At 47.9% G+C, this 24,462-nt stretch overlaps 1 protein-coding gene and 2 long non-coding RNA genes across 4 annotated transcripts in view; 1 reads left to right on the forward strand and 2 right to left on the reverse strand.

Annotated features, from left to right (window-relative positions):
* Positions 1 to 12,696, reverse strand: part of SLC25A33 (solute carrier family 25 member 33) — a 36,527-nt gene extending 23,831 nt beyond the window's left edge. The window contains exon 1 of the mRNA XM_032302029.1: positions 12,388 to 12,696. Coding sequence (XP_032157920.1) covers positions 12,388 to 12,443 — 56 coding nt within the window. The 5' untranslated portion in view covers positions 12,444 to 12,696. The remainder of the gene's footprint in view (positions 1 to 12,387) is intronic.
* LOC116567142 lies at positions 48 to 16,221 on the forward strand. Its single transcript, XR_004276124.1, has 3 exons — positions 48 to 120; positions 12,998 to 13,001; positions 16,212 to 16,221. It is a non-coding gene; the product is annotated as an uncharacterized LOC116567142 (long non-coding RNA).
* A 3,102-nt stretch (positions 16,222 to 19,323) lies between these two features.
* Positions 19,324 to 22,290, reverse strand: LOC116567141. Of its 2 annotated transcripts, none has more exons than XR_004276122.1 (3): positions 22,143 to 22,290; positions 20,574 to 20,636; positions 19,324 to 20,098 (listed from the first exon to the last, which is right to left on the reverse strand). It is a non-coding gene; the product is annotated as an uncharacterized LOC116567141 (long non-coding RNA). The 2 variants fall into 2 exon arrangements; XR_004276123.1 differs by having other exon boundaries at positions 21,196 to 22,290.
* Positions 22,291 to 24,462: the final 2,172 nt, after the last annotated feature.

The following is a 24,462-nucleotide window of genomic DNA, read 5'->3' on the forward strand; positions in this document are numbered from 1 at the left end:
CAGACAGTTCTTAAGGTAGCTGCCCTAAGCCACCAGATGTAAATGTTGGCAAAGCGGAAGTGAATCTAGCACCCAGCACAGACCCTAAAGCAAGGAACGAAGTCAAACTCTACACAGGAAGTTCCACAGAGCAAGTAAAATAAGGATAACCAGGAGCTGGAAGCTAGCAGTTTAAAAAACAGCGTCACTGGCAGGGACTTTTTTATGACACTCATTCAGTCCTCCAACAATCCTGTGAGGGAGGAGCCATTACTATTCACCCCCAATTTACCATGAGGAGGATGAATGTCAGTAAAAGGGAAGGAAATGTACAGACTGGGGACGGGTAGAGAGGGAAATAGTAATTTTTGACTATTTAGGCAAATGTGCTTTAAGATCATGATGATAAGACACAGTACATTGAACTGTTTACATAGCACAGTGTTTTCCGAACTGTGGGCCAAAAAAAGCCCATCAACCACGAAAGCAATTTAGGGATCACAAACAGAATGGGAAGGGAGAATGGCAGAAAGGACTTGATGTATATCAGACAACTACCATTTAACCCTCAAGGATTTTGCCACTGGTATTGTCCTTACTTTTGAGATGGGGAATCCTGGTCTCAAGCCATACACTTTCTCAGACCCTCAAAGTGACTAAGGGGCTAAACCGATAGATACCCAAACTCAAGGCTCTTCCCACTATACTCTTGGGAAGGATAATGGAAAGATGTCTTTTTTTTTTTTTAATTTTATTTATTTGACAGAGAGAGATCACAAGTAGGCAGAGAGGCAGGCAGAGAAAGGGGGAAGCAGGCTCCTGCTGAGCAGAGAGCCCGATGCGATGCGCAGGCTCCCAGGACCCTGAGATCTTGACCCAAGCTGATGCAAGAGGCTTAACCCACTGAGTCCCCCAGATGCCCCTGGAAAGATAGTTTCATTAGTTAATTTAGACTATTTACATTCACCCTCTACTTGGCAAATAGCTGATTTGACAACAAGGGCTTTACAATTCTGTGTTTGGGGGCGCCTGGGTGGCTCAGTCATTAAACATCTGCCTTTGACTCAGGTCGTGATCTGAGTGATCCCACATCAGGCTCCCTCCTCAGTGGGGAGTCTGCTTCCCCCTCTCCCACTTCCCCTGCTTGTGTTCCCTCTCTCACTGTGTCTCTCGCCATCAAATAAATAAAAATCTTAAGACAAAGTGAAATATTTTAAAAAATAATAAAATAAAATTCTGTGTTTGGAGCGCTTGGGTGGCTCAGTCAGTTCAGTGTCTACCTTTGGCTCAGGTCCTGGGATCAAGCTGAGTGGGGCTCCCTGCTCAACGGGGATACTGCTTCTCCCCCGCCCTCTGCCTCTCCCTGGGTCATGTACACTCTTGCTTTCTCTCTCAAATCAATAAAATCTCAATCAATCTCTGTATTCTTCTGCACCAAGGAAAATTCGTGAGCCTAAACTGAATACTGGTCTGTATAATTAGCTAAACACTGGAATATGTCTAAAGAAAATGGGATACAGGGGCGCTTGGGTGACTCAGTGGGTTAAGCCTCTGCCTTCTGCTCAGGTCATGATCTCAGGGTCCTGGGATCAAGCCCCACATCAGGCTCTCTGCTCAGCATGGAGCCTGCTTCCCCCCCACCCGTCCGGCCACCTGCCTCTCTGCCTACTTGAGGTTTCTCTCTCTGCCAAATAAATAAATAAAATCTTTAAAAAAAAAAAAAAGATAAAAACTCACTCATGTCCATTCACACAAAATTACCCTTACCTATTAGAAAAATAACCATGTGTTTAAAAGGTTTGGTTATTTAAAAACAGTGGAAAACTCATACACTACAGAGTAAGATTAAAAAAAAAAATCTGGGGCGCCTGGGTGGCTCAGTGGGTTAAAGCCTCTGCCTTCGGCTCAGGTCATGATCCCCGGGGTCCTGGGATCGAGTCCCACATCAGGCTCTCTGCTCAGCAGGGAGCCTGCTTCCCTCTCTCTCCCTCTGCCTGTCTCTCTGCCTACTTGCGATCTCTGTCTTTCAAATAAAAAAAAAAAAAAAAAAATCTGAAATTTACGTTCAATAATGTGATTCCACACTGTTGAAAAAGAACAGGATTTCTGGGTAGTCTTTCATAAGAAAGTCAACAAGTTCAAACACGACATAGGTCATCCACCTCCCCTTTGTCCCATGTCAGTTACATTCCTCACTCTGGCCAACCATCAACCAAACGCCTGCCACTGATCAAAGGACGACCCACAGGCCAGTACGCGCGCCCCACAAAGCAAGCGTCCTACCGACAGCACGCCAGTGAGCTCTTTGAGGCTGGTCGACCACACTCACAACCACACACCCTCTTCTACGCTACACCCTGGGCCCATGGCAGGAGCCAGTGTGGTGGTGGTAAAAAGGCCCCACCTGGCCTTCTAGACTCACGGGAGGACAAACGAAGGCACCTCTTCTACAAGACAGAGTGATGTTGCCTCAGTGTTGTAAGAAATGATAAACTGAGGGGCGCCTGGGTGGCTCAGGGGGTTGACCCTCTGCCTTTGGCTCGGGTCATGATCTCAGGTCCTGGAATCAAGCCCTGCATCGGGCTCTCTGCTGGGCGGGGAGTCTGCTCCCCACCCCCATCTCTGCCTGCCTCACTGCCTACTTGTGATCTCTCTGTCAAATAAATAAATAAAATCTTTAAAAAAAAAATTTAAAATTAAAAAAAAAAGAAATGACAAAATGGGGAAAACACCGCCAACTGTAACCAGCAGTAAGAAGTAACTCTTCAGGGGCGCCTGGGTGGCTCAGTGGGTTAAGCCACTGCCTTCGGCTCAGGTCATGATCTCAGGGTCCTGGGATCGAGTCCCGCATCGGGCTCTCTGCTCAGCAGGGAGCCTGCTTCCTCCTCTCTCTCTCTCTGCCTGCCTCTCTGCCTACTTGTGATCTCTCTCTGTCAAATAAATAAATAAAATCTTAAAAAAAAAAAAAAAAGAAGTAACTCTTCAGCAGGCGAGCCCCTCCCTACCTACTAGAAGCCTTAGATGAGGGGCACCTGGGTGGCTCAGTGGGTTAAGCTTCTGCCTTCACCTCAGGTCATGATCCCAGGGTCCTGGGATCGAGCCCCTCATTGGGCTCTCTGCTCAGCAGGGACCCTGTTTTCCCCCTCTCTCTGCCTACTTGTGATCTCTGTCAAATAAATAAATAAAATCTTTAAAAAAAAAAAAAAAGAAGAAGCCTTAGATGAGAAACAGGCATTGATTTTCAGTTATTTTCAATCATTTTTTAATTCACTAAAAATAATTCAATTCAAAAAATACTTAAAGTTATTAAGCTATGTTGGATACATTGTCACTAAAATATTCCTGATTAGAAGAAGGTCTGATACCAAACTGCAATTTCCAGACAAAATTCTTCCTGAAATTTAAAACATTTCACAGCAGAATTATTTATTTTTAAAGATTTTATTTATTTGTCACAGAAAGAGAGAGAGAGCACACGCACAAGCAGGGGGGAGTGGCAGGCAGAGGGAGAAGCGGACTCCTCGCCAAGCAAGGAGCCCGATGCAGAACTCAATGCCAGGACTCCCAGATCACCACTCCTGCTAAAGGCAGACGCTTAAACTGACTGAGTCACCCAGGTGTCCCGTAGAAGAATTTTTAGAGTATCTTTCAGCTCAACTTCTTTTTCTTTCTTCATGAACCAGCACGTATAAGACAGTCATCAGTCTGGGAGTATGAATAGAAACAGGGACTTCTCTGAATTGGCTTTCCAAGTTTTTCTAAAAATATTTAATATTTTAATATTTAATCATATTAGGTCCAAAGCACTTGCAATTACAACAAATTACATTATTTGTAGTCAAAGGTTCCTGTCAATTCTCAATTCGATACAAAGACGACCTTCGGTATTAGCTTGGCTCCTAACCATGGTCACTCAGCTCAGATAAACCCCTGTCCACTCTGGGCAGTAGTCATTAACTGAGCTTTTTGTGAGTCTCAATTCAGAAGAAGTCATTAGCTCTGTCTGCCAGTCCTCACCCATCTCTGCTATTCGGCTGCCCTCTACTGAATTCCCCTCTTCTTGAGGGCGCCTGGGTGGCTCAGTCGTTAAGCATCCTCAGGTCGTGATCTCAGGCCCTGGGACTGAGCCCCACATCAGGATCCCTGCTCAGTGGGGAGTCTGCTTCTCCCTCTCCCACTCCCCCTGCTTGTGTTCCCTCTCTCACTGTGTGGAGAGCTCACCATGGACAGCTATCTGGGAACTTCCAGGTCTTCAAATTCAGGCCCGTCTAAAACTTCAATCTCAAATCTCAACCGGAACCTTCCTCCAGCACCGGCAGCCGAATGGCTTGAGGGGACTTGGTCTTTTTGCTCTTTTTGAGGGGACTGCTCTTTTTCTTCCTTTATTTTAAGGGTTCTCTGGGCATGAGGACACAGAGGAGTGACATGGTCTTATGTAACTGGTTTCTGTCTTGCTGTGGGTCCACCTGGCCGTATGTTACGTTAACAGCCTCAGCAAAATGTGATGATTTCAGTGTGGATGGTGTGCAAACCTTCTTGGAGTGGTGTTCAATCTCACTGGGAACCCCCATGCTGGTCCCACCAGCAGTCCATCCCCCGATTTCCTTTCAGCCTCACTTGGCCGGGAACCCTGCGGATAGCACTAGGTGGTGCCTTTCCTTCCTCTGGTCCCCCTGCTCCTGGACACCAAGCCAACGGGTCCACTGGAGTGTTCTTCCATGTCCGTCAGGAGGCAGCAAAATCGGCACTTGGTGGGAGTCACTCCCATGTCTGCTCTAAGCACACCACACCAGTTCCTTCTCATCCAGCTGGCATGGGCTAAGGCAGTGGCCTCCACCTGCAGGAAGCACTGGTCAGAGAGCAAGGTACCAGTCTTCGATCCTTTCAAGTTCCTTCAATCTACAGCCCAAACCAGTAGGGACTGGGAACAGGGTATGGGACCCTGACAGCAAAACCCTCTCTCCACACTCCACATGCATGCCACAGTGCTGACAAATACAACCCGCCTGCTCTGTATATACAGTCTGGGGTGAGGTGGTCAAAAGCAGTCAGGCAGATTCTGGCATCTCTAAGTCTTAGGGTAGGCTCTTGGTTCAGCTGAGGGCCACAGCAGCCAATGCACGTCAACAGGAAAAGTCCCATCCAACATCCAATTACGTGGTGACATTGCTGACATCACGTTGTCAGGAATGCAAGTCTGACTGGATACCAATATTTCAGACCACTAATCTCCAAAGCAGGGGACACAGTCTTAATGTGCACAATGGAATACTGGCATAGAGGGAAAAAATAACAGAAAAAAATAAAATTTCAACTTATTTCTAATCTTTACCATTTATTTATTTTTTTTAAAGATTTTATTTATTTGACAGATAGAAATCACAAGTAGGCTGAGAGGCAGGCAGAGAGAGAGAGGAGGAAGCAGGCTCCCTGCTGGGCAGACAGCCCGATGTGGGGCTCGATCCCAGGACCCTGGGATCATGATCGGAGCCGAAGGCAGAGGCTTCAACCCACTGAGCCACCCTGGTGCCCCCTAATCTTTACCATTTAATTTCTACTTTGTGTATATGCTTTACAATACATATAAAATTAAAAGGGTATATATATGCAGATACGCATGAACACTTTAATCTCAGGACCCTATGATCCAAGTCTGCAGAGCACTAATCCAGACTAATCGCAGCTGTGGCAGTTATGCCCCCCACCCCAGTGACATGTGGTCATGCATGAGACAGTTCTGGTTATTGCTACCAGGGGAGGAGGTACTAGCATCTAGTGGGCAGAGACCAGCGTTGCTGTTAAAACATCCTACGCAGGCTGCACAGGAAACCACACAGCAATACCCTGCCCCTCCCCAAACAATTATTTGGCCAAGGCTGAGAACCTCTGTTCTAGATCAATTGAAGGCAGTACCACCACTGTGGAGGCCACTGCGGGCTGCCTCCCCAGCATCCATTCCCCTCCTCCCGTCTTAATAAGACCCCAAATTTCTTATGTCATATAGTCTGGATAACACTTGAACCCATTTCTAGTTTAGCCCTGGCTCACTTAATCAACATAATACCAGTTATGTTGCCGTGTCATCTGTTCAGAGATGGGCACATGATTCAGCCCAAAATAAACAGCATAATAATCTCCTGGGAACAGTGACCAGTTTAGAGATGGGCACATGTCCAAATTGGTCCAATCAGATTAAGCTTAAAACTTTTCAATGCTGGAGAAACACTAGAAGCTGCTGGAAACCATTCTGTGTCCATGCAGGGACAAATCTTAGGATCATGCAGATATTTCTGGAACACAAGAATCAATGAGGGGTCTCATAGTGACAGTGTCAAGCCATCTAAATAAGCCCTCACCAAAGCCTGTTCTCGCTAGAATTTAGGTGTATGTGCCAATAATCAAGCCAGATGGAAGTGAGTTTTTATTACTTACATATGAAAAGCCTCCTAAGTTGAGCCTAGTTAATTAAAAAAAAAAAAAATTCACACCCTCGTTTTCCAAGAAGGCACTTATAGAATTTTACTATTATCAATAATTTTCCAAAAAGTAGTTAGGATTCATGTAGCTAGTACGCTATGTTTCCAACAGCTACAAGAAAACTCCCTGGATATTAATTTTGCTCCTAAGGTAATGCTGCTCTAACCACTGATGCCAAAGTTCAGAGATAATTCTCTATGGGATATTCCTCTTAGTGAAACCATAGAACGGGTTTGAACAGAGCAGAAGAAAGGCTACGAACAGCAAGCCATTAAATTACATGTCTGGGAGCAGTCATAAGAGTTGCTCTCTGAATCTATTGGCCCAATTTTCTAAAAAATCTATTACCTGGATTTTTCTGTGCCTTTTCCTACTCTTACTACTTATTCCTGAATGCCCTCCCCACACTTTCTCTTTTTTCTGCCCAGAATTGAAGTCACACTGTTTAGTACATAAACTTGGATTCAACCTTTTCTCTTTCCCCACCTAAGCCTTCCTTGATCTTACCCCCGACCCCGCCAGGTTAGGCTCCTCTCCTCCGGTTTATAGCAGAACAAAACTGGACTATCACTCACTACTCCAACAGAGACACTGGATTTCTTTCGTCTTCATGCGACCAGAGACACAAAAACTTGTAATTACTCACACGAATTTTTGCATTTTAACTCTTGAGTGTCAAGTAATAAGGACACCTTTCAAAAACTAGACATTTTCAACAAGAACCTGTTTCCTATATACACACACACTCACTCACCTCAGGCACTAAAGCCAAGACTGAAATACTCTTTAATGTAATTGCTACCCAACTGGTGATAAACTATTTTCCAGATTCATAGCTTACACATAACTACCACCAACAAATGACACCGCGAGACCACCTGATCCTAAATCTAGGGAGTCTTCAGGAACTCCTTTTCATTCACTAACTCTACAGTCACTACTTGAAAAAACACTAGTGCTTCTTTATAATTTTCTGGAATGTCTAATTTGAATACCTAGCACAGGGCTTAGAGGATTTTGATCATGCAAAATCTGTATTTACTCAGTCAAAGCAAAATGCCTAGTTTCTATGCAGCTAATTACCTTTTAGATTTTTCCTATATTCTACCACATCTGAAAAGAACACTTAAATAGCACCCTATAAACGAATAAAAAAGCCCTCTAGTACTTAACGAACCTAAAGAGAATTTTTATTATTCACAAATACACAAATCCAAAATAATGTTACCTTATGCCAACACGGTCTCAGCAAATCTTCCTATAGAACCATGTTCACAATTCATAAATGATCAAAGTACCGCTTCCCTTTATTTAGCACAATTTAACAGACCACATAAATCTAAACCCCCAGATAAGATACACACTACCTTTTATTCACTTAGTTAATCATTAAACAAGTATTGTTTAAGCATCTGTACCAAGTGTGGTACTGTACTCAAGATGTACCAGTGATAAAGACAGACATGACTGCTATTCTCATGAAGCTTAATGCTAATGGGAATCTCATACAAACACCACATAGCATTTAAAAATGTTTCTCAACATATTAAAAATACACCAAAGAGGGAAGCCTGAGTGGCTCAGTAAGTTAAGCCACTGCCTTCAGCTCAGTTCATGATCCCAGGGTCCTAGGATCGATTCCCACATGGGGCTTCTTGCTCCGTGGGGAGCCTGCTTCTCTCTCTGCCTCTGCCTGCCACTCTGCCTGCTTCTGCATGATCTCTGACAAATAAATAAATAAAATCTTTAAAAAAAAATACACCAATGAAATAAATGTCAATTTATATTCTTGGTATACATGCCCTATATAAAATATCACATAAAAAATGCACACTGCTCTTGTCTTACCAAAATTTAAGGATTTCAATTAAGTCTTGCATCTTCTCTGTATTGGTCCCCTGGCGAATACATGAACATGTGCCTGACACTACCAAAGTAACCAATAGCTGATACAGACCATACTCACGGAGGCAAGCGCAGTATGGAAGCATATACACCAGGTGACAGCTGTCCATAATGGGGGCAGGGACAAAAATCACTGAATCTTGACAATATCTTGGATTATGTATTTTAAACTCTTAAAAGACATACGTTCCCACTAAAATACATTTTAAAAGCTATATGAGTATATTTGATGACAAAAGAAAAAATTGTGCCCAGAAATACCAGTGAAGCATAGTCTGGGCCTTTCACCTCTAACCAGTGCCAGCTCAGTCCAGCTATTTCAGGTGCTGAGCGTGTCTACAAGTTCTCACCCGCTGTCACTGCTTATTCCGTTAGTGAACAGCATCACTAACGCTTATGTACTACCCGAACCCTAAGACATTTGAGAAAGAAAGGTTAAAGGATTTTTCTTAACAGACCTAAGGTTCTAGTACCAGACGGGCCACTTAAGAGGACTTCCGTGTCTCTCTCACTGAAGAGTCTAAACAGTAGAAGAGAATAGTAGGTTATGTAGTGACAAAATCTGTTTGACTACGTTTTTTATTTTGACAACAACACTACCCAGATTTTTGGGACAGGAAGGAACAAAGCAGAAAACAACAGTCCCTAAAGATACTAAAAATCAACATGAAGTGAATGCTGCTTTCCTCACGCAGAAGTAACACCATCAGAGCTCATTACGGAAGTGCTGGGAGGTATGGGAAGCCTTAAAAATGTGTTTTGAGGGGCGCCTGGGTGGCTCAGTGGGTTAAGCCGCTGCCTTCGGCTCAGGTCATGATCTCAGGGTCCTGGGATGGAGTCCCATATAGGGCTCTCTGCTCAGCAGGGAGCCTGCTTCCTCCTCTCTCTCTGCCTGCCTCTCTGCCTGCTTGTGATCTCTGTCAAATAAATAAATAAAATATTGGGAAAAAAAAAAAAGAAAAAGAAGTAATCAGGGAACTACACAGGTAGACGTAAGGATATCCAGTAATTTATGTTGGCAGAAAATTGGAAATAAGATTCAGTAGAAATTATGTGGTCAGAATAAAACCGGTAGCCCTGTCATAAATTTACTACAACATCCTCAGTCCACATTCCAGTCACTGGGCTTGGAACCATATTTGCCTTCTTCACTGCAACCACTAAACAGTAAGGACTGATTAGAGGTGTACTGAGAAAATTCACTATCATGTCGCCATTAATGTATTACTAAGAATAAAGCAATTTAAAGAATAGGAGCCTATTTTAAAGTAGTTACGGAATCATATTTGGTACATACACACATAACCTTTCTAAAGTGCCTTGTTTAGGCATTGCATCGGGCTCTCTGCTCATCAGGGAGCCTGCTTCCCCTGTTCTCTCTGCCTGCCTCTGCCTACTTGTGATTCTGTCAAATAAATAAAATCTTTAAAAAAATAAAGTGCCTTGTTTAGGTGTCGGTTTGTGGGTGGTTCTTCCTCCACTTCTCTTCTTCAAGGGTAACAGTGTTAAAAAGATAACCATTAGAGAGCAAAGGAATATTTCTGCTTTTGCAAAGAGCCCAAGAAACTGTCTTTAAAAAATAAATAAATAAATAAATTTAAAAGACTTCGAGTTGTTTGGGACGTAGCTTTTATTTCCCAGGCTCTAAAATTAATTTTCAATGATTCCTAAGCCTCTTATAGCTGCTAAAAATAATTATTCAGTATCACTAATTAGTGATAGCATTAAACCTGTTTGATGTTAATTTCCAAAGGCTATCCAACAAACAGTAGAAATGTGACAAATTTATACACACAGGGCTCTAACTTTTCAAAGACCAGGGATTTCAGTTTTCTGGAAAGATGCCAGTTTAAGAACAGTAGAAACCAGCTCCCTAGAGCAAAGCAGTTCATCTCCCATTGGACCAGCTGGGACCACTGGATTTACTGATTTTAACTCTATGAAATAATAAGCACTCAATACTTAGCTCCTTTTAATGCTCTTTCCTAAAAGAAATGGAAGTAATATATTTAAAGCTAGTGGGAATGAATCAAAATGCAATCAGTTACTCTGAAGGCATCCTATTCGAAGATTTATTTTCTTTCCAGAGTATCTGCAAGGAATCCTGAGCAGCTGCTGAAGAAGGAACCTGTTAGATACAATGGCTTCAGGCACCACGCTAATAAACCCTCTACATTCTAATCAGTCCTCGCGACTTCTGCCGGCGACTGCCGCCTTCCTCCATCACAATTTATTTAAGACGCTGCTGCTCCGTAGGAGAATTAGCAGCCAGAGGGCACTGTGAAGGGCGGGTAGGGAGATTCATGGAGACAGGGCAATGGATTATGCAGCAAACCTCACAGAGGCTGCTCCGAAGCAGGTAACTCTTCCCTGTCTGGAGTGCAAAGGATTTTTTAAAAGCCCACCTCACTAACAACATGAGATCAAAATCATGCAGTATAAAATCATTTTGAAGTTACCCTCCTTGGCTTGAGAAATGACTTTAACATGGGCAACTTGTTTAAAATTCCCCCAGAATGACCCGTTAGTATACTGTATTAATTTAGGAATGCTCCCCCCTCCCCTGTGACTTTCAGGAAACACCGGGAGTTAAAGTGAAAAGATGAAGGAACCGCAGAGAAGAGATGAATGAGAAAGTCTCCCTCTGTATGAAGAACCAAAATTTTTTGGTTGGAGAAACAGAGTGGGTGGTCACATACAGTAAGAAGTACCAACACTTTCATCATAGTTATTTTGCAGGTAAGTTCTCAACCATTACTCATTTGTAGTAAGGAACATCCCTCAGTCCAAGGTGCATCTAATATCCAAGCCAAGATGATGATCCAGAATAAATTATATTTTATGCAGAATGTCTACACTTAAAAATTGCTATGCCAAGCTTGTGAGGTCCTCACACAAGACAAACTATCTGAACTCCAAAAGGAACCAAACCCACTAGCTCTATTAAAAGAAAATTACTAATACTAATTTTCACTACTATTTTGTGAAGAAACAAAAAATCAGCTCTGTTCCTAAACCCCCTACCACTCAATCTCCCTCACCATGCCTTGCCACCACTGAAGAATACCAGGCGCATGATGACCAACAAAATGCAGCTCTCAAAAACAGGGCACATCTTATGGTGCATGCGTCCACTAGCAGGTGGGAAGCATTTTTTCCCTTTTTTTTTTTTTTTAAAGATTTTATTTATCTATCTGACAGATAGAGGAAGTGACAGAAAGAGGGAGGGAGCAAGCAAACAGAAGCAGGTAGGCAGAGAAGGAGAAGCAAAGGTTCTGAGCAGGGAGCCCAGTGTAGGGCTGGATCCTAGGACTCTGGGATCATGACCTGACCCGAAGGCAGACGCTTAACCGACTGAGGCGCCCCAAGAAGCATTTGAACACATCTTCCTGACCTCATTCCACCCCCCTGGATCCCGCAGCTGCCCTCCCACAGGTTGCTTGCTGTCCAGCATCACGGTTCGCCAGCACTTTCCAGGCCCCTGCCCATGTCCAACACCTGCAGCCCTCTAGACTGTCTGAACTCGCCGCTGCGCTACCCTGAGGAAGTCCCGGGCGTCCCGGGCGTCCTGGGCGCCAGCACCCCCCAGCCCCCCGCCAACCTCCAGCATCCACGGTGCCGCCCAGGGCCTTCGGAGAGAGGCCCCGGAGCGCAACCCAGGCAGAAGGACAGCGAGTGCAGCACGACCAGGGCCGCCAGCTGGGAGGATGTGGGGCGGACCGAGCCACAGTGGCCAGGCAGGGCTGCCCCCGAGTGACACTCGTCACACCAGCCTCTAACTGTTCAGAAGGAGAAAAAGCAGGAGACCCCGCGGGAGCGGAATGCGCGTGGGAACGCGGGTAACCACCCTCGGGAGATGCGGCCCGGGGCGGGGAAGGCCCGCGCCCCCGGGGCCTCCCCACTCCGCGGAGACTTCCTCCTCCCGGAGTCGGCGCTCCGGCCCGGGGGAGGGCGGGTAACCGGCCGGGGCGCCCGAGGGCGCGGGGTCGGGGTGCGGGGTGCGCGGGGTCCGGCCGCGACGCTCACCCGCCGGCGAAGAGGTGAAGCAGCGTGTTCTCCTTCTGCTGAGTGCCCGTCGCCATGGCCGCGCCGGCTCCGCGGCCCGCCGCCGCCGGGTGCCGCGAACGCGAGGTGGCTCGAGGGATGCGCAAGAAGGCCCGCTCCGCTCGCCCCGCTGCCCTCAGGCGGCTACCGGCGCCGCCTCCATGCGCGCGCGCCCCGACGCCCCGCGCCCTCGCCCCGCGCCCTCCGCAGCGTGGCCGCCGGCTCCTCACCGGCCTCTGCGGCGCCAGCCCAACACCAGCCGGAGTCCGGCGCGCGGCCGTCACGTGGCGGGGGCCGGACCGTGTCGTCACGCGGCTGCGCGAGCCCGGAGCCGCACGCGGCGGGGGTGTGGGCCCCGATCCCGCGCGCCCATTGGCCGGCGTCGGACGTGGGCGGGGCGACTGAGCGGTGTGGGCGGACGTCTGCTCAGAGCGCACGGCTGGGCGGGGCCGGCTTGGGTCAATGCGCCGGGAGTGAGAACCGGCCGAGGCTGCCAGATCCCCGCTCCGAGCGGAGAGACCCGGCTTGCCAAAAGCTGGGGAGACCCGGGGCCTGCGCTTGCCTCCCGTTTTCTAGTCTATTTTAAGTTCAGTTTAGTTTCTGTGATATGATGTGCAAAGGGTTTAGCAATTACGTATTGCAGCTCTGTACTCGACATCCCGCCGAGGGAAAACACGGGACCAGGACAGCCCAGGGCGCCACCCCCACCCAGTGTACCCCTAGTATACTGTTGAGTCGTTCTTATTTTTCTATGGTCTACCCCTTCTGATCATGTGCAGCCCAGACTTCTGAGCTCAAGCCGCTTCTCCCCTTGCATGGCCTTGGGTCGCCGTCAAACCCAGCCTGGCATCTTACCTCCAGGTCTGCCAGGCCTTCCCTGGCCGCCCTGCAGCCCGCGATCACATGACTCCATTTAATTTACTCACACAGGCTTCTGCAGTTATTGGCTGACTTATTCTTTTAAGCTGACCTTTTACCTCCTAGAGTGTAAACTTCAGGAGAGTCGGATCTTGTTTCTGCTATTTCTGGCTGTTCCCAGGCAAGGTACCTGCCGCTAGGAATGCCCAAGAAAGTAATGAATAAATGTCCGGAACTGAATTCCTCTTTCCATTCTTCCCCTTCCCCACACCTGTCCAGGCTGTTGTATTTCCTGTCCTGGTAATGACACCACCATCTGCACGGCCACTAACACCAGAAACTTGCCTGTTACCGTGGACTCCGCCCCCTACCCGCCTTTTTCTCAGTAGCCCATCACTCACCAGGCACTTCCAGCTCCTGAAATTCTCCCAAAGCCATCTCCTTCTCTGCGTTCCTGTCCTTACTGCTGCTGGAGGTTTTCATGCCTTTCACCTATTTTGTAGCAAAAATTCTGCCTTCTCTCACAGGCCACCCCTTTACCCCTTCGTCTGTCATCCGGCCCCCCTTCCCATCCCTTCTCCAAGAGCACAAAATTCAGAATATACCAGCACTGTGTTTTCAATCTCCAGAGCTGTTAAAAGCAGTACTTTGACCAGACCAAGCTTCTAGATGTCTGGTGTGTAAACACAAAGAGAGCTTAAGCAGAAGGGAAATTGTGTGCAAACACAAGAGCTGGGTATTTGATTGCTGGGACTCTTTAAAAACAGCTCTTAGGTGCAGTCATCCAAAACACAAACAGGTGAATACTCCATATTAAAACCATTATTCCCAAGCTCAGAAAGGGGGAAAGGCACACTAGTGCTCCATGATATGGGAAAAAAAAAGAGAAAAGGAAAGAAAGCACAGGAAGGGGGTTGGGGGGAGTGAGTTTCTTTGTGTTTCCTAGATCTCCCATAACCTTTGCTTTAGTTGCTGGTGACCTCAGAGTTGGTCTTAGCTGAAGATGACTTATGAGGCGTGAACAGAAGGAAGGAGAGAGTAACGGGACCCCATTAACCAGGAGGGAACCTCTCCCCTCTGGGCAGGGTTCTTTCCCAGGGAGATGCCATCCTTGGCTGCTCTCATGGAGGTGTCTGAGGCCAGGACCAAGACTTCTAACGTCAATGGCAGCACCCAGCCTCTTGCCTGCTTTTGCTAAGCTGGTCTGGGCTGTGCTAGACACAAGTACAAGCCTCCCCACCTCCTTGTTAATGGTAATGCTGCCTTCATGTTAGAGTTTTTCCAAGGTCTTTCACATATATTATCTCGTTGGATACTCAATGTTTGGCAGCCCTGTTGTTTTCTTTCTTGTTTTATGGATAAGCAGGACGGATTTGCCCAAGGTCGCACAGCTAGTTAGTAGCTGATGCAATGATCTTTCATGCCTCTGTGCTTTGGAACATGCTGTTGCCTAGGATGCCCCCTTCCTCTGCTGGACCTCCTCTGAGACCAGCTCAACAACCAGCTTTTCTGTAAAGCCAGTGAGCGGCACCAGCATTCATCCCCTGGCAATGTGTTGGTGGGACTGAAGACTGGGACATTTTCTTTTCTTCTTAAAAAAGATTTTGTTTATTTATTTGACAGGCAGAGATCACAGGTAGGCAGAGAGGCAGGCAGAGAGAGAGGGGGAAGCAGGCTCCCCGCTGAGCTGAGAGCCCAGGACCCCGGGATCATGACCTGATCCAAAGGCAAAGGCTTTAACCTACCGAGCCACCCAGGCACCCCTGGGACATTTTCAGAGGGAAGGCCGGATATTTTGCCAAAATGTTGAAATGGGCACATCCTTTGACCCCCACATGGAGGAAGAGTTTGATTAATTCATTTATTCAATGCATATTTATTGTAAGGTTATTTTCTAGGCTCTGGGGTATATCAGGGATTAAAAGGGATAAAAATCCTTATTGAAACTGTAGCACTCTGGGGCGCCTGGGTGGCTCAGTGGGTTAAAGCCTCTGCCTTCGGCTCAGGTCATGATCCCAGGGTCCTGGGATCGAGCCCCGCATCAGGCTCTCTGCGGAGAGCCTGCTTCCTCCCCTCTCTCTCTGCCTGCCTCTCTGCCTGTTTGTGATCTCTGTCTGTCAAATAAATAAATAAAATCTTTAAAAAAAAAAAAAAAAAGAAACTGTAGCACTCAAATCCAGCGATATACAAAAAGAATTATACTTCATGACCAAACAAGGTATGTCCCAAGAATGAGAGGTTGGTTTAACATTTGAAAGTCAATCAACATAATTCAGCATACACACAGAATAAAAAAAGAAAAAACCAGATGATCGTATCAATAGATGCAGGAAAACGTTTGACAAAACTGAATACCCATTTTTCTCAGCAAACCAGGATTAAGAGGGAATTCCTCTACCTGAGAAAGGGTGTCTACAGCAAACCTATAGCGAACAGCATATTTGGTGGTAAAAGATTGTTTCCTTCCTCCCTAAGATCAGACACAAGAAAAGATGTCTGCTCTTACCACTTGTTCAGTGTGGTACTAGAGGTCCCAGTCAGTGCAACAAGGCAAGAAAAATAAATACAAGATATAAAGATCAGAAAGGAAGAAGGGAAACCCTCTTAGTTGCGGATAATGTCATCATTTACTAGGAAATCCTAAGGAATCTATACAACAAGTACTAGAACTAATTAGTGAGTTTAGTAAGATCCTAAGAGACAAGGTCAATATACAAGAAATAACTTTTGATAGCTGCAAAATTTCAATATGAAATTTTTAAAAAATTCTATTTATAACAGCATCAGAACAATGGCAACAATAACAGAGAAGTCAGACATAAAGAAATGCATAATTCCATTTACATAAAAATCTAGAAAAGGCAAAACTGTCCACTAGTGGGTCAGAAAGCTTCCCATAACTAGCCTCAGCCCCAGGCATCGACTGATCTGCCTGGGGCTGAGGCTAGGAATGGGAAGGGGACTGACTGCAAAGAGGCCAGAAGAACTTCTTAGAGTGATGAAAATGTTCTCTATTCTGATCAGGGTATACATATTTGTTAAAATTCAGCAAAATAGGTGCATTTTACTGTATGTAAATTTTATCTCAAGAAGGTTGATTAGAAAGGAAAAAAGCAAAGCTGACTGCAGGTGTACATATATGTACAACGTATCAAGTTTAGGGGTAAGGAAGGGTGCAGACAGATGGTTAGACAAGCAGACCCATTTAGAGGCTACCCCATTTAAGCCACTACTGTCAGATCTGGTACGTGAGGGAAGAAAGGCTTATTTGGGTTTGCAACTGTTTGAATTTTGAAGGGCCTGAGGCTTCCCGCTGACCTGCGGCTGGTTTCTTTTTGCTTTCTTCCCCTGATTAGTGGCTGTCAAACCTCTAATTGCTTCTTTAATCCTTGTTTTTCTGCAAATCTGCCGGCTCTCTGCCAGCTACTAGGAAAACACCTCCTCCCACCGCACCCCCCAAGGGCTGGGATTTCAGATCTTTGCAGAGAATTGTAAGGAGCATTTCAGTTTTTTCTGAGCTGGTGAACAGGACTGGTTTCTCACCTGAGAGGCCTCACCTAGAATGAGTTGACATTCAAAGCCTCTGTCTGCCCGGGGGCTGGTGGGCAGCAGAGGCAGGGGTATGGTTGGGGGGTCACAGGCAAATGCCCAGCACGATGCTGCTCTCCCTCTTTTTGTTTCTCCTTAAAAGATCCCGCCTGGGGGGTGCCTGGGTGGCTCAGTGGGTTCAGCATGTGCCTTTGACTCAGGTCATGATCCGGGAATCCAGAGATCGAGTCCCACCTTGGGCTACCTGCTCAGCGGCGAGTTTGCTTTTCCTTCTGCCCTTCACCCTGCTCTGGTGCACTCTCTCTCCCTCTCAAATAAATAAAATCAAATTTAAAAAAAGAGAGAGATCGATCCAGCCTGAGCCAAGTTTCTGCCACAGTCCAAGTGAGGCTGTGTAACCCAGCCTACCTGCTAATGAAAGGCCTGCGTTGTCCCTGCTCCCACAAGGACAAGCCACCACCAGCAAGTTACCCTCTTTAGGTCTGCCAGGCTGGAACCTGTTTGCCCAAGCTCTTTGTGAGCTCGCTGTCTCTCCCCGCCAGGTTTCCCTGTTCATTCCTTAGAAAGAACGCACTGTGGGGGAGGAAAATAAATTTACTTCTACCCTTCTAGGTTCTTGGCCGAGACAACCCCCTGTATTCAAAGAGAGATTAACAGAAGAACAATTTAATTGAATTTCATATGTACGGGGCCCAGGGAAGTAACCCAAACAGGTAGGTCTTATACCTTTTGGACAAGGAAACAATAAAATTTGTGAAGAACTGACAAGACAAAGGGGTTCGGGCTTAGGGTAGAAATTGGAGAGGAAGTACCAAGGTTTGTTTATGTGGCCTCAGCCCAGAATTCCCATCTCTGGTGATAAGGACGTCTTTCTTTCTCCTGGTGCAGGGAGCGTAACTTTCACATGAGAGATGACTCCCTGCTTTCAGGGGGACAGAGGAGGGTCAGAGTGTCCTTCATGCACCAGCTGTTTCTTAAGTAACTTTAATTCTAAATAATCAACACGCCAAAGTGGCATATTTTAGGGTGACCCGCCCTGAGCCCCATCAGCATTTCGGTATAATGTCAACGCCAGTATTTTCTGAATAACGCTTGGAACTCGGAGACTGGATATTAACTGAATATTGACCTCTGGCACTCCTAACCGGTCAGGCAGGCCCTGTCCTTCTTCCTCCCTTGTCCTTTCCTCCCACGCTTCCCGGTGTCCCAGCTTCTGAGTGGCAGCAGACCACGGTGCCAAACTGCCGAGTGACTTCATCTCTCCAAGCCATTATGGTTCCCACCGCGGAGCGGAGATGCAAAATAATAATTCTGCTAACACTGGGCGTGTGCTGGGCATTGCTCTGTATCTGGTGAGGACTCTCTAAGTTGGAGCTATGACCGTATCCCCCGTTCACTCCATCACGGAGATGTCAAACAGCAGGCCTGGCTAGGAAGTAGGCAGAGTTGGGCTTTGAACAGAGGAAGTGCCATGGTGGGAGGGTATGGGCTTAACCACCCAGGTACGCAGTCGGAGGCGGGACGCAGGAAGGTCTCAGAGCCCTGTCCGCGGTCAGTCTTGAGCACACAGACATTATGACCTGGATTGGCGCTCATACTTGTTTGCAGCCATCGAAAGATTCCGGAAGCCTTGTTTCCAACGTGGAAGAACACAGCAGGCTGGTGAGAGAGAGGTTAAGGAGTTGTCTCATCCTAAAAGAAGGGAGAACTGTCATTTATGGAGCACCTGCTGTATGCCAGCCTCCTGAGGAAGGTGTAGAAACACAACCCCTTTTCCCCAAGCCTGGGGCCTGTGTTTCACAAGTCAGGGCTGTTCTGATGATTTCGGAGAAGTCAGAGGCCTCCCCCAGGGCAGCACTCCGTCTAAAGCATTCTCTAGGGCGTCTGGGTGACTCAGTTGGTTAAGCAGAACTGCCTTCCGCTCAGGTCATGATCCTGGAATCCCAGGATAGGGTCCTGAGTCCCATGTGGGGCTCCCTGCTCTGCAGGGGGTCTGCTTCTCCTTCTGACCTCTCCCCTCTCCCTCAAATAAATAAATAAAATCTTTAAAGATAAATAAATAAAAGCACTCTGTAAGCAGCCTCATGGTCAGGCAAGGTCAGGGTTTGCCACCAAACAAGGCGGTGCCCGGTCCGGTTCTGCTGCCCAGGGAGTTACGCCTCTAGTCTTCAGGGCTTTTTTGGGTTTGGGGGTTGTGGATGAGAGGTCCTGGGGTGCCGTTTGAGTTCATCCTCCAGCGACCTTGGGAGGCAGAGCATTCGCTAGGCCAGGGCCAGGCCCAGGTCCCCCGGAGAAGCCAAGGGCTGCTCTTCCGCCCCTTTCACAGATGAGCAGACAGCCCTTCGGAGAGGCCAGGTCAGCTGCCCCAGCCTGCAGGAGGGCAGGGCTCCAGCGCCAAGCTGAGGCCCGCCGTGAGCGCCCTAGAGCCAGGCCCTGGGGGTTCAAACCCCAGAGCCTGGGACAAGCCAGCCTCTCGGAGCACCTGTTTCCGCAGCTGCAGAAGGCCATGATAGTAACAGTACACGCCTCACAGGGTTGTGGTGAGGGTTAAGGGAGGTAATTGTGCCTGGGTCCGAGAATTTTGTTATTGTCCTGCTTTCAGTTCTCCAGGCCCCACATTATGGGGCAAAGCTGCGTTTTTGTGGGGAGGTGGCTGGCAGCTGGGAGAGGCTATAGGGCCAGAATCTTTGAGGACCCTCAGCAGAGGAAGTGGGGGTCTGGGTTCCTGTGCACAGAGTGTGGCCTTGAACTGAGGAGATGCCCCTGACTCTGCTCAGCCCGACAGCCCTGAACCCCGAGGGATGCTGGGTCAGAAGCACCTACCTGGTTGTGGCCTACCCACAGGGAGAGGCAGTGGGGGGACTGGGCCCCCAGTGGCTTCCAGACGCGGAGGGGAGGGAGGGCAGAGCAGGAGAGAGAAACGGGGTTGATGCCCCCCATTCATTTACTGATTCATGTGGCCGGTACTGATTCACCCCACTCTGTCGCAAACCTGAGTATGGCAGGGGGCGTCCACGGTGGGTAGGAGGGCCTCACGGGGTCCCTCCTGCCTGGGGCTGTCGTCTTATAGAGAAGAAAAGGCCAAGTGGGGGGTTGGAGCTCTTTCTCTCCGGGTGGTTGTCCTTGGTGGACAAAGCACGGAGAACGGGGCTGGGAGTCCCATCCGCTCAGGGCAGACATGCAGACGGACACGGTCCCCACCTGGGTCCCGAACTGTCGCCGAAGCAGAGAAGCTCCAGGCTCGGATAGGTCACTTTTCGGTGGGCCTTTTTCTGGACCTGCTTGCCTGGGGAAGCAGAACCAGGACACCCTTCAGAGGGTTGCAGGAGTAGTATGCCAACAAGCCCCAGGGGTTTGAAGAATTCATTAGCTCCTGGAAACTACCCCATGGTCACTGTCATCCCTGGGGAGCTGGCTCCGGTTGCAGACCTGACCTTGCCAAGGTCTAAGTAGGGCAGAGCTGGGATCCGGCTGCCTGGGCCCAGGTCCGGGGTGGGGTGGGGGGGGTGGTAAGGGGGTGGGCAGGTCGGCAAAAGGGACCCAGCATCCTTGCTAACATTTATAGAGCCCCTATGCTTCTATTAACTCACCCAGCCGTTCCAGCAACCCCGTCAGGCGGAGACGACTATCATTGTCCCCATCTTCCAGAGGAGGACACTGAAGCCCAGAGGATTTGAACCAGCGTGATGTGGCTCTGGAGTCTGCGCTCCAGCCTCCTCCCAGGACTGGATTAGGCAGAACGCATCTCCAGACTTTCTTACCTCGGACATTCAAGTGAAGCTGATCTGCGAGCCACCTTCTCCACGGAGGGACGACCCTGTGACCTGTGAGGGAGGAGGGAGGCGGGAGCAAGAGAGGAGGAGGAGGCCCTGTGGCGGTCAACATCAAAGCTAAGGATAAGGGAGCACATCACAGCTGTGGGCTGCATCTCTCAGGCTCAAGGACTTTGAGCAAGTGCCCTGTCTTCTCTGAAACTTTCTATAAGGTTCTATAAGGTTTCTATAAGGTATAAAAAGGTGCTTAAGATGCCTCCTTCAAGGCCGCCTGGCTGGCTCAGTTGGACAAGCCCACGCTTCTCAATGTTGGGGTCATGAGTTTTGAGCCCCATGTTGGGTGTGGAGCTTACTTAAAAAAAAATAAATAGGGGCACCTGGGTGGCTCAGTGGGTTAGAGCCTCCATCTTCAGCTCAGGTCATGATCTCAGGGTCCTGGGATCGAGTCCCTCATCCAGTTCTCTGCTTGGCAAGGAGCCTGCTTCCCCTCTCTCTCTCTCTGCCTGTCTCTCTGCCTGCTTGTGATCTCTGTCTGTCAAATAAATAAATAAAATCTTAAAAAAAAAAAAAGAATGAGTGAATGAACGAATAAATAAATAAAACGAATTACCTCATCAGAGGGTCTGGAATCTTCCCAACTCACAGTGCCTCTCCCGATTCCTTGGAACCTGGCCCATTGTTTCCTTAGAACTCTCCTCCCTCTGCCTCTGGGCCTCTCCCTTTAAAGCATTGTTCTCCCAAACCCAGGCTCAAGGGCACTAGGGGACTGTGGGTTTTATTGCCCTTATTGCCCATGGCAATTTTACAGGGGGGAGGGGTGTACACTGGGAGAGGTCACCTCCCGCCCAGCCCCAGCGGTATAGCTGGTGGGGACAGAGATAAGAGGAATCTGAGTCTTAACAGATTCTGAGCTCCTTCTATGGAATCCTACTCCTCACCAAGGAAAAGGATGTTCTGGGTGGCTGACCACGTGGTGTGGTTCCTACAGCTCAAAAAATGCCAAACTTCCTCACCTGCGATTGGGGGCCATATCCTCTCCCTAGATGACCTCCCCCGGCTCCAAGACTTTACCAACCAGCTACACGACGTCCATGTGACTCCCCATTTCTGTCTGCAGCTCCACACCTTCCCTGAGTTACGTTCTGGAACATTCAACCGCCTACCTAGTTGACACTTCCAGACAGGTACGGAGGATGTGGGTAGGATTGCACAACGTCCAAGCACCTCCACTGAGCCCTGGTCTCCTCGTCCCCGGCATCTGTTGTCCCCACCCCTGCCGGACCGTTTCCATTAGAAAGACCTTGCTACCCACACAGGTTGCTTTCTAGGCCTGGAAGGTGCTCAGGGCTTAATGGTGTCCTTGATCATGGTAAGTCCGAGATATATACACACAAATTTTGGGGGGATGGGAAGGACACATAGCTTCTACCTGAATTCCTCCCGGTCTGGGCAGTAGGGGCTCAGGTAAGAACAAGGAGTGGTTACCACCCTCTTGGAGCTCAAGTTCCGGTTGGGGAGACTGTCATGGAACAAAGAAATGGAACATTACATCCTTACCTCATGTCTGACGCCATAAGGGAATAGCTGGGGTGCTGTGAAGTTCAAGTGTGTGACGCCTCAAACATTCGCTTTGGAAAGGGTGGCCGGGGAGCGTCTCTGCAGAAGTACCGAGGGACGGCAGGGGACTCCACTCTCGTCCCAGAGCCTCTGGAAAGTGGCAGGTTTGGGATCCTCAGAGACCACCCCCCTCATGTTAGAAAACGCCTCCTAGTCCAAGATCAGACATAACAAGTAACATTTATTTATGTTTGTATTTTTTTATGTATTATAATTTTTTTTTAATAATGGTTTTGAGTTCAGTTCACTATTTTTTAAAAACATTTATTTATTTATTTATTTGACAGAGAGAGAGAGAGAGAGATCACTAGTAGGCAGGGAGGCAGGCAGAGAGATGGGGGGGAAGCAGGCTCCCTGCTGAGCAGAGGGCCCGATTCGAGGCTCGATCTCAGGACCCTGAGACCATGACCTGAGCCGAAGGCAGAGCCTTAACCCACTGAGCCCCCCAGGTGCCACGTATTATAAGCTCCATGCCCCGCATGGAGCCCAGTGTGGGGGCCTGGACTTGATCCTCAGATCAAGGACTCAGTCCATACCAAAGGTCCAAGGCTGAACTCTCTGAGCGCCCCAGGGGCCCCACAGATAACTTTTGAAACACGAAACTGAGTGATTCTCTGATTCATTTATTTTTAATTCTACTAATACAGACATATCAAAACTTACCATTTTAACCATTTTTAAGAATAGTGTTTAGGAGGGCGCCTGGGTGGCTGAGTGGGTTAAAACCTCTGCCTTCAGCTTAGGTCATGATCCCAGGGTCCTGGGATCGAGCCCCACACCGGGCTCTCTGCTCAGTGAGGAGCCTGCTTCCTCCTCTCTCTCTGCCTGCCTCTCTGCCTACTTGATCTCTGTCAAATAAATTAAAAAAAAAAAAAAGTATACTGTTTAGGGGCATTAATACATGCACACTTATACAACCATTCCCCACCATCTCTCTCTAGAACTTTCTCATCTACCCTAACAGAAATTCTGTCCCTGGTAACTCCCCCCTTCCACTTTTTTGTCTCTATGGATTTAACCACGCTAAGTAACCCACGGAATGATACAGTGAAATAACAGAGCAGTTGTCTCTTGTGACTGGCTCGGTTCCCCTAGCATCATGTCCTCCGGGTTCGTCCATGTTGCAGCAGGTATCAGAATGTCTTTTCTTTTTAAAGCTGAATAATATTTCCTTGTACATATAAACCACATTTTGTGTGTCCATTCATGCCCCGATGGTCACTTGGGTGGCCCCCCACTTTGGCTATTGTGAGTAAGGCTGTTATGAACACGAGTGTGCAAATATCTGTTCACAATACTGCTTTCAATTCTTTTGGGTGTGCACAGAAAAGAAATTGCTGGGCCATGCGGTCATTCTATGTTTCATTCTTTGGGGAAGTGCCGTGCGGTTTTCAGTAAACACATGAGAAATCTCCAGGGGTCGACAGACAGAGCTGTGGCTACCCCTAGCTATTTGCTGAACTTTATAACCCAGGTGTTTGGGGTCGGGGTTGAGGCAAGAGGGGTGCAGGTGGGGCCCTCTGGGGGCCACAGCAAGGAGGAGGGGGAAAAGCTCCTCTGAAAACGTGTGCGCTGGACCTGCCTCTCAGAGTCTGCGGTTTGAACGGATACCACCTTGTGATCCAGAAAGAACAAAATGGGAAAAGTTATGTTTGCCTCTGCTTTTCCCCAAAGCAGGGATGGTGACAGGGCTTGGGTGCGGCTGGTTTGTTCTGGAGGCGGTCCCAGGCGTGGCAGTGAGCTGAGGGAAGGGAGGAGAGAGGTTTGGGGTGCTGATGAGCTGATACCACTGGGGGGATATGGGATCCCAGCGAGACTGTGTAGGACACAGTTCAGAACACCCCCCTGAGGGGCATGGAAGCTGGGTATCTGTCCACCAACTCCTTTAAAAAAAAAAAATTATTTATTTTTATTTTTAAATTTATTTTTATTTTTTATTTTTAAATTTTTAATGTTTTAAAATATTTTAAAAATTTTAAAATATTTATTTATTTATTTATATGCCCACCGACTCCTATTCCTGCTGCGGGACTAACTCCTGGATCCCTCGGGCTGCCGGTGTTCCCATAGCTGGGGACCATCCTCATGGATGATTCTGGAAGCCACAGGGGCCCGCCAAGGAAGTGTCTGCCATGAGTTTTGGGGTTGGGTGAGGGGATGCAGGTGGGTCCCTAACCATGTTTAATCCATTAACTTAATAGCCCCGGGTGGCAGTGGCGGGGGCATCTGATGGGTGTCCCACACCCTCCACCACGATTTT

The sequence above is a fragment of the Mustela erminea genome, chromosome 10, assembly GCF_009829155.1.
Source record: "Mustela erminea isolate mMusErm1 chromosome 10, mMusErm1.Pri, whole genome shotgun sequence".
Lineage (NCBI taxonomy): Eukaryota > Metazoa > Chordata > Mammalia > Carnivora > Mustelidae > Mustela > Mustela erminea.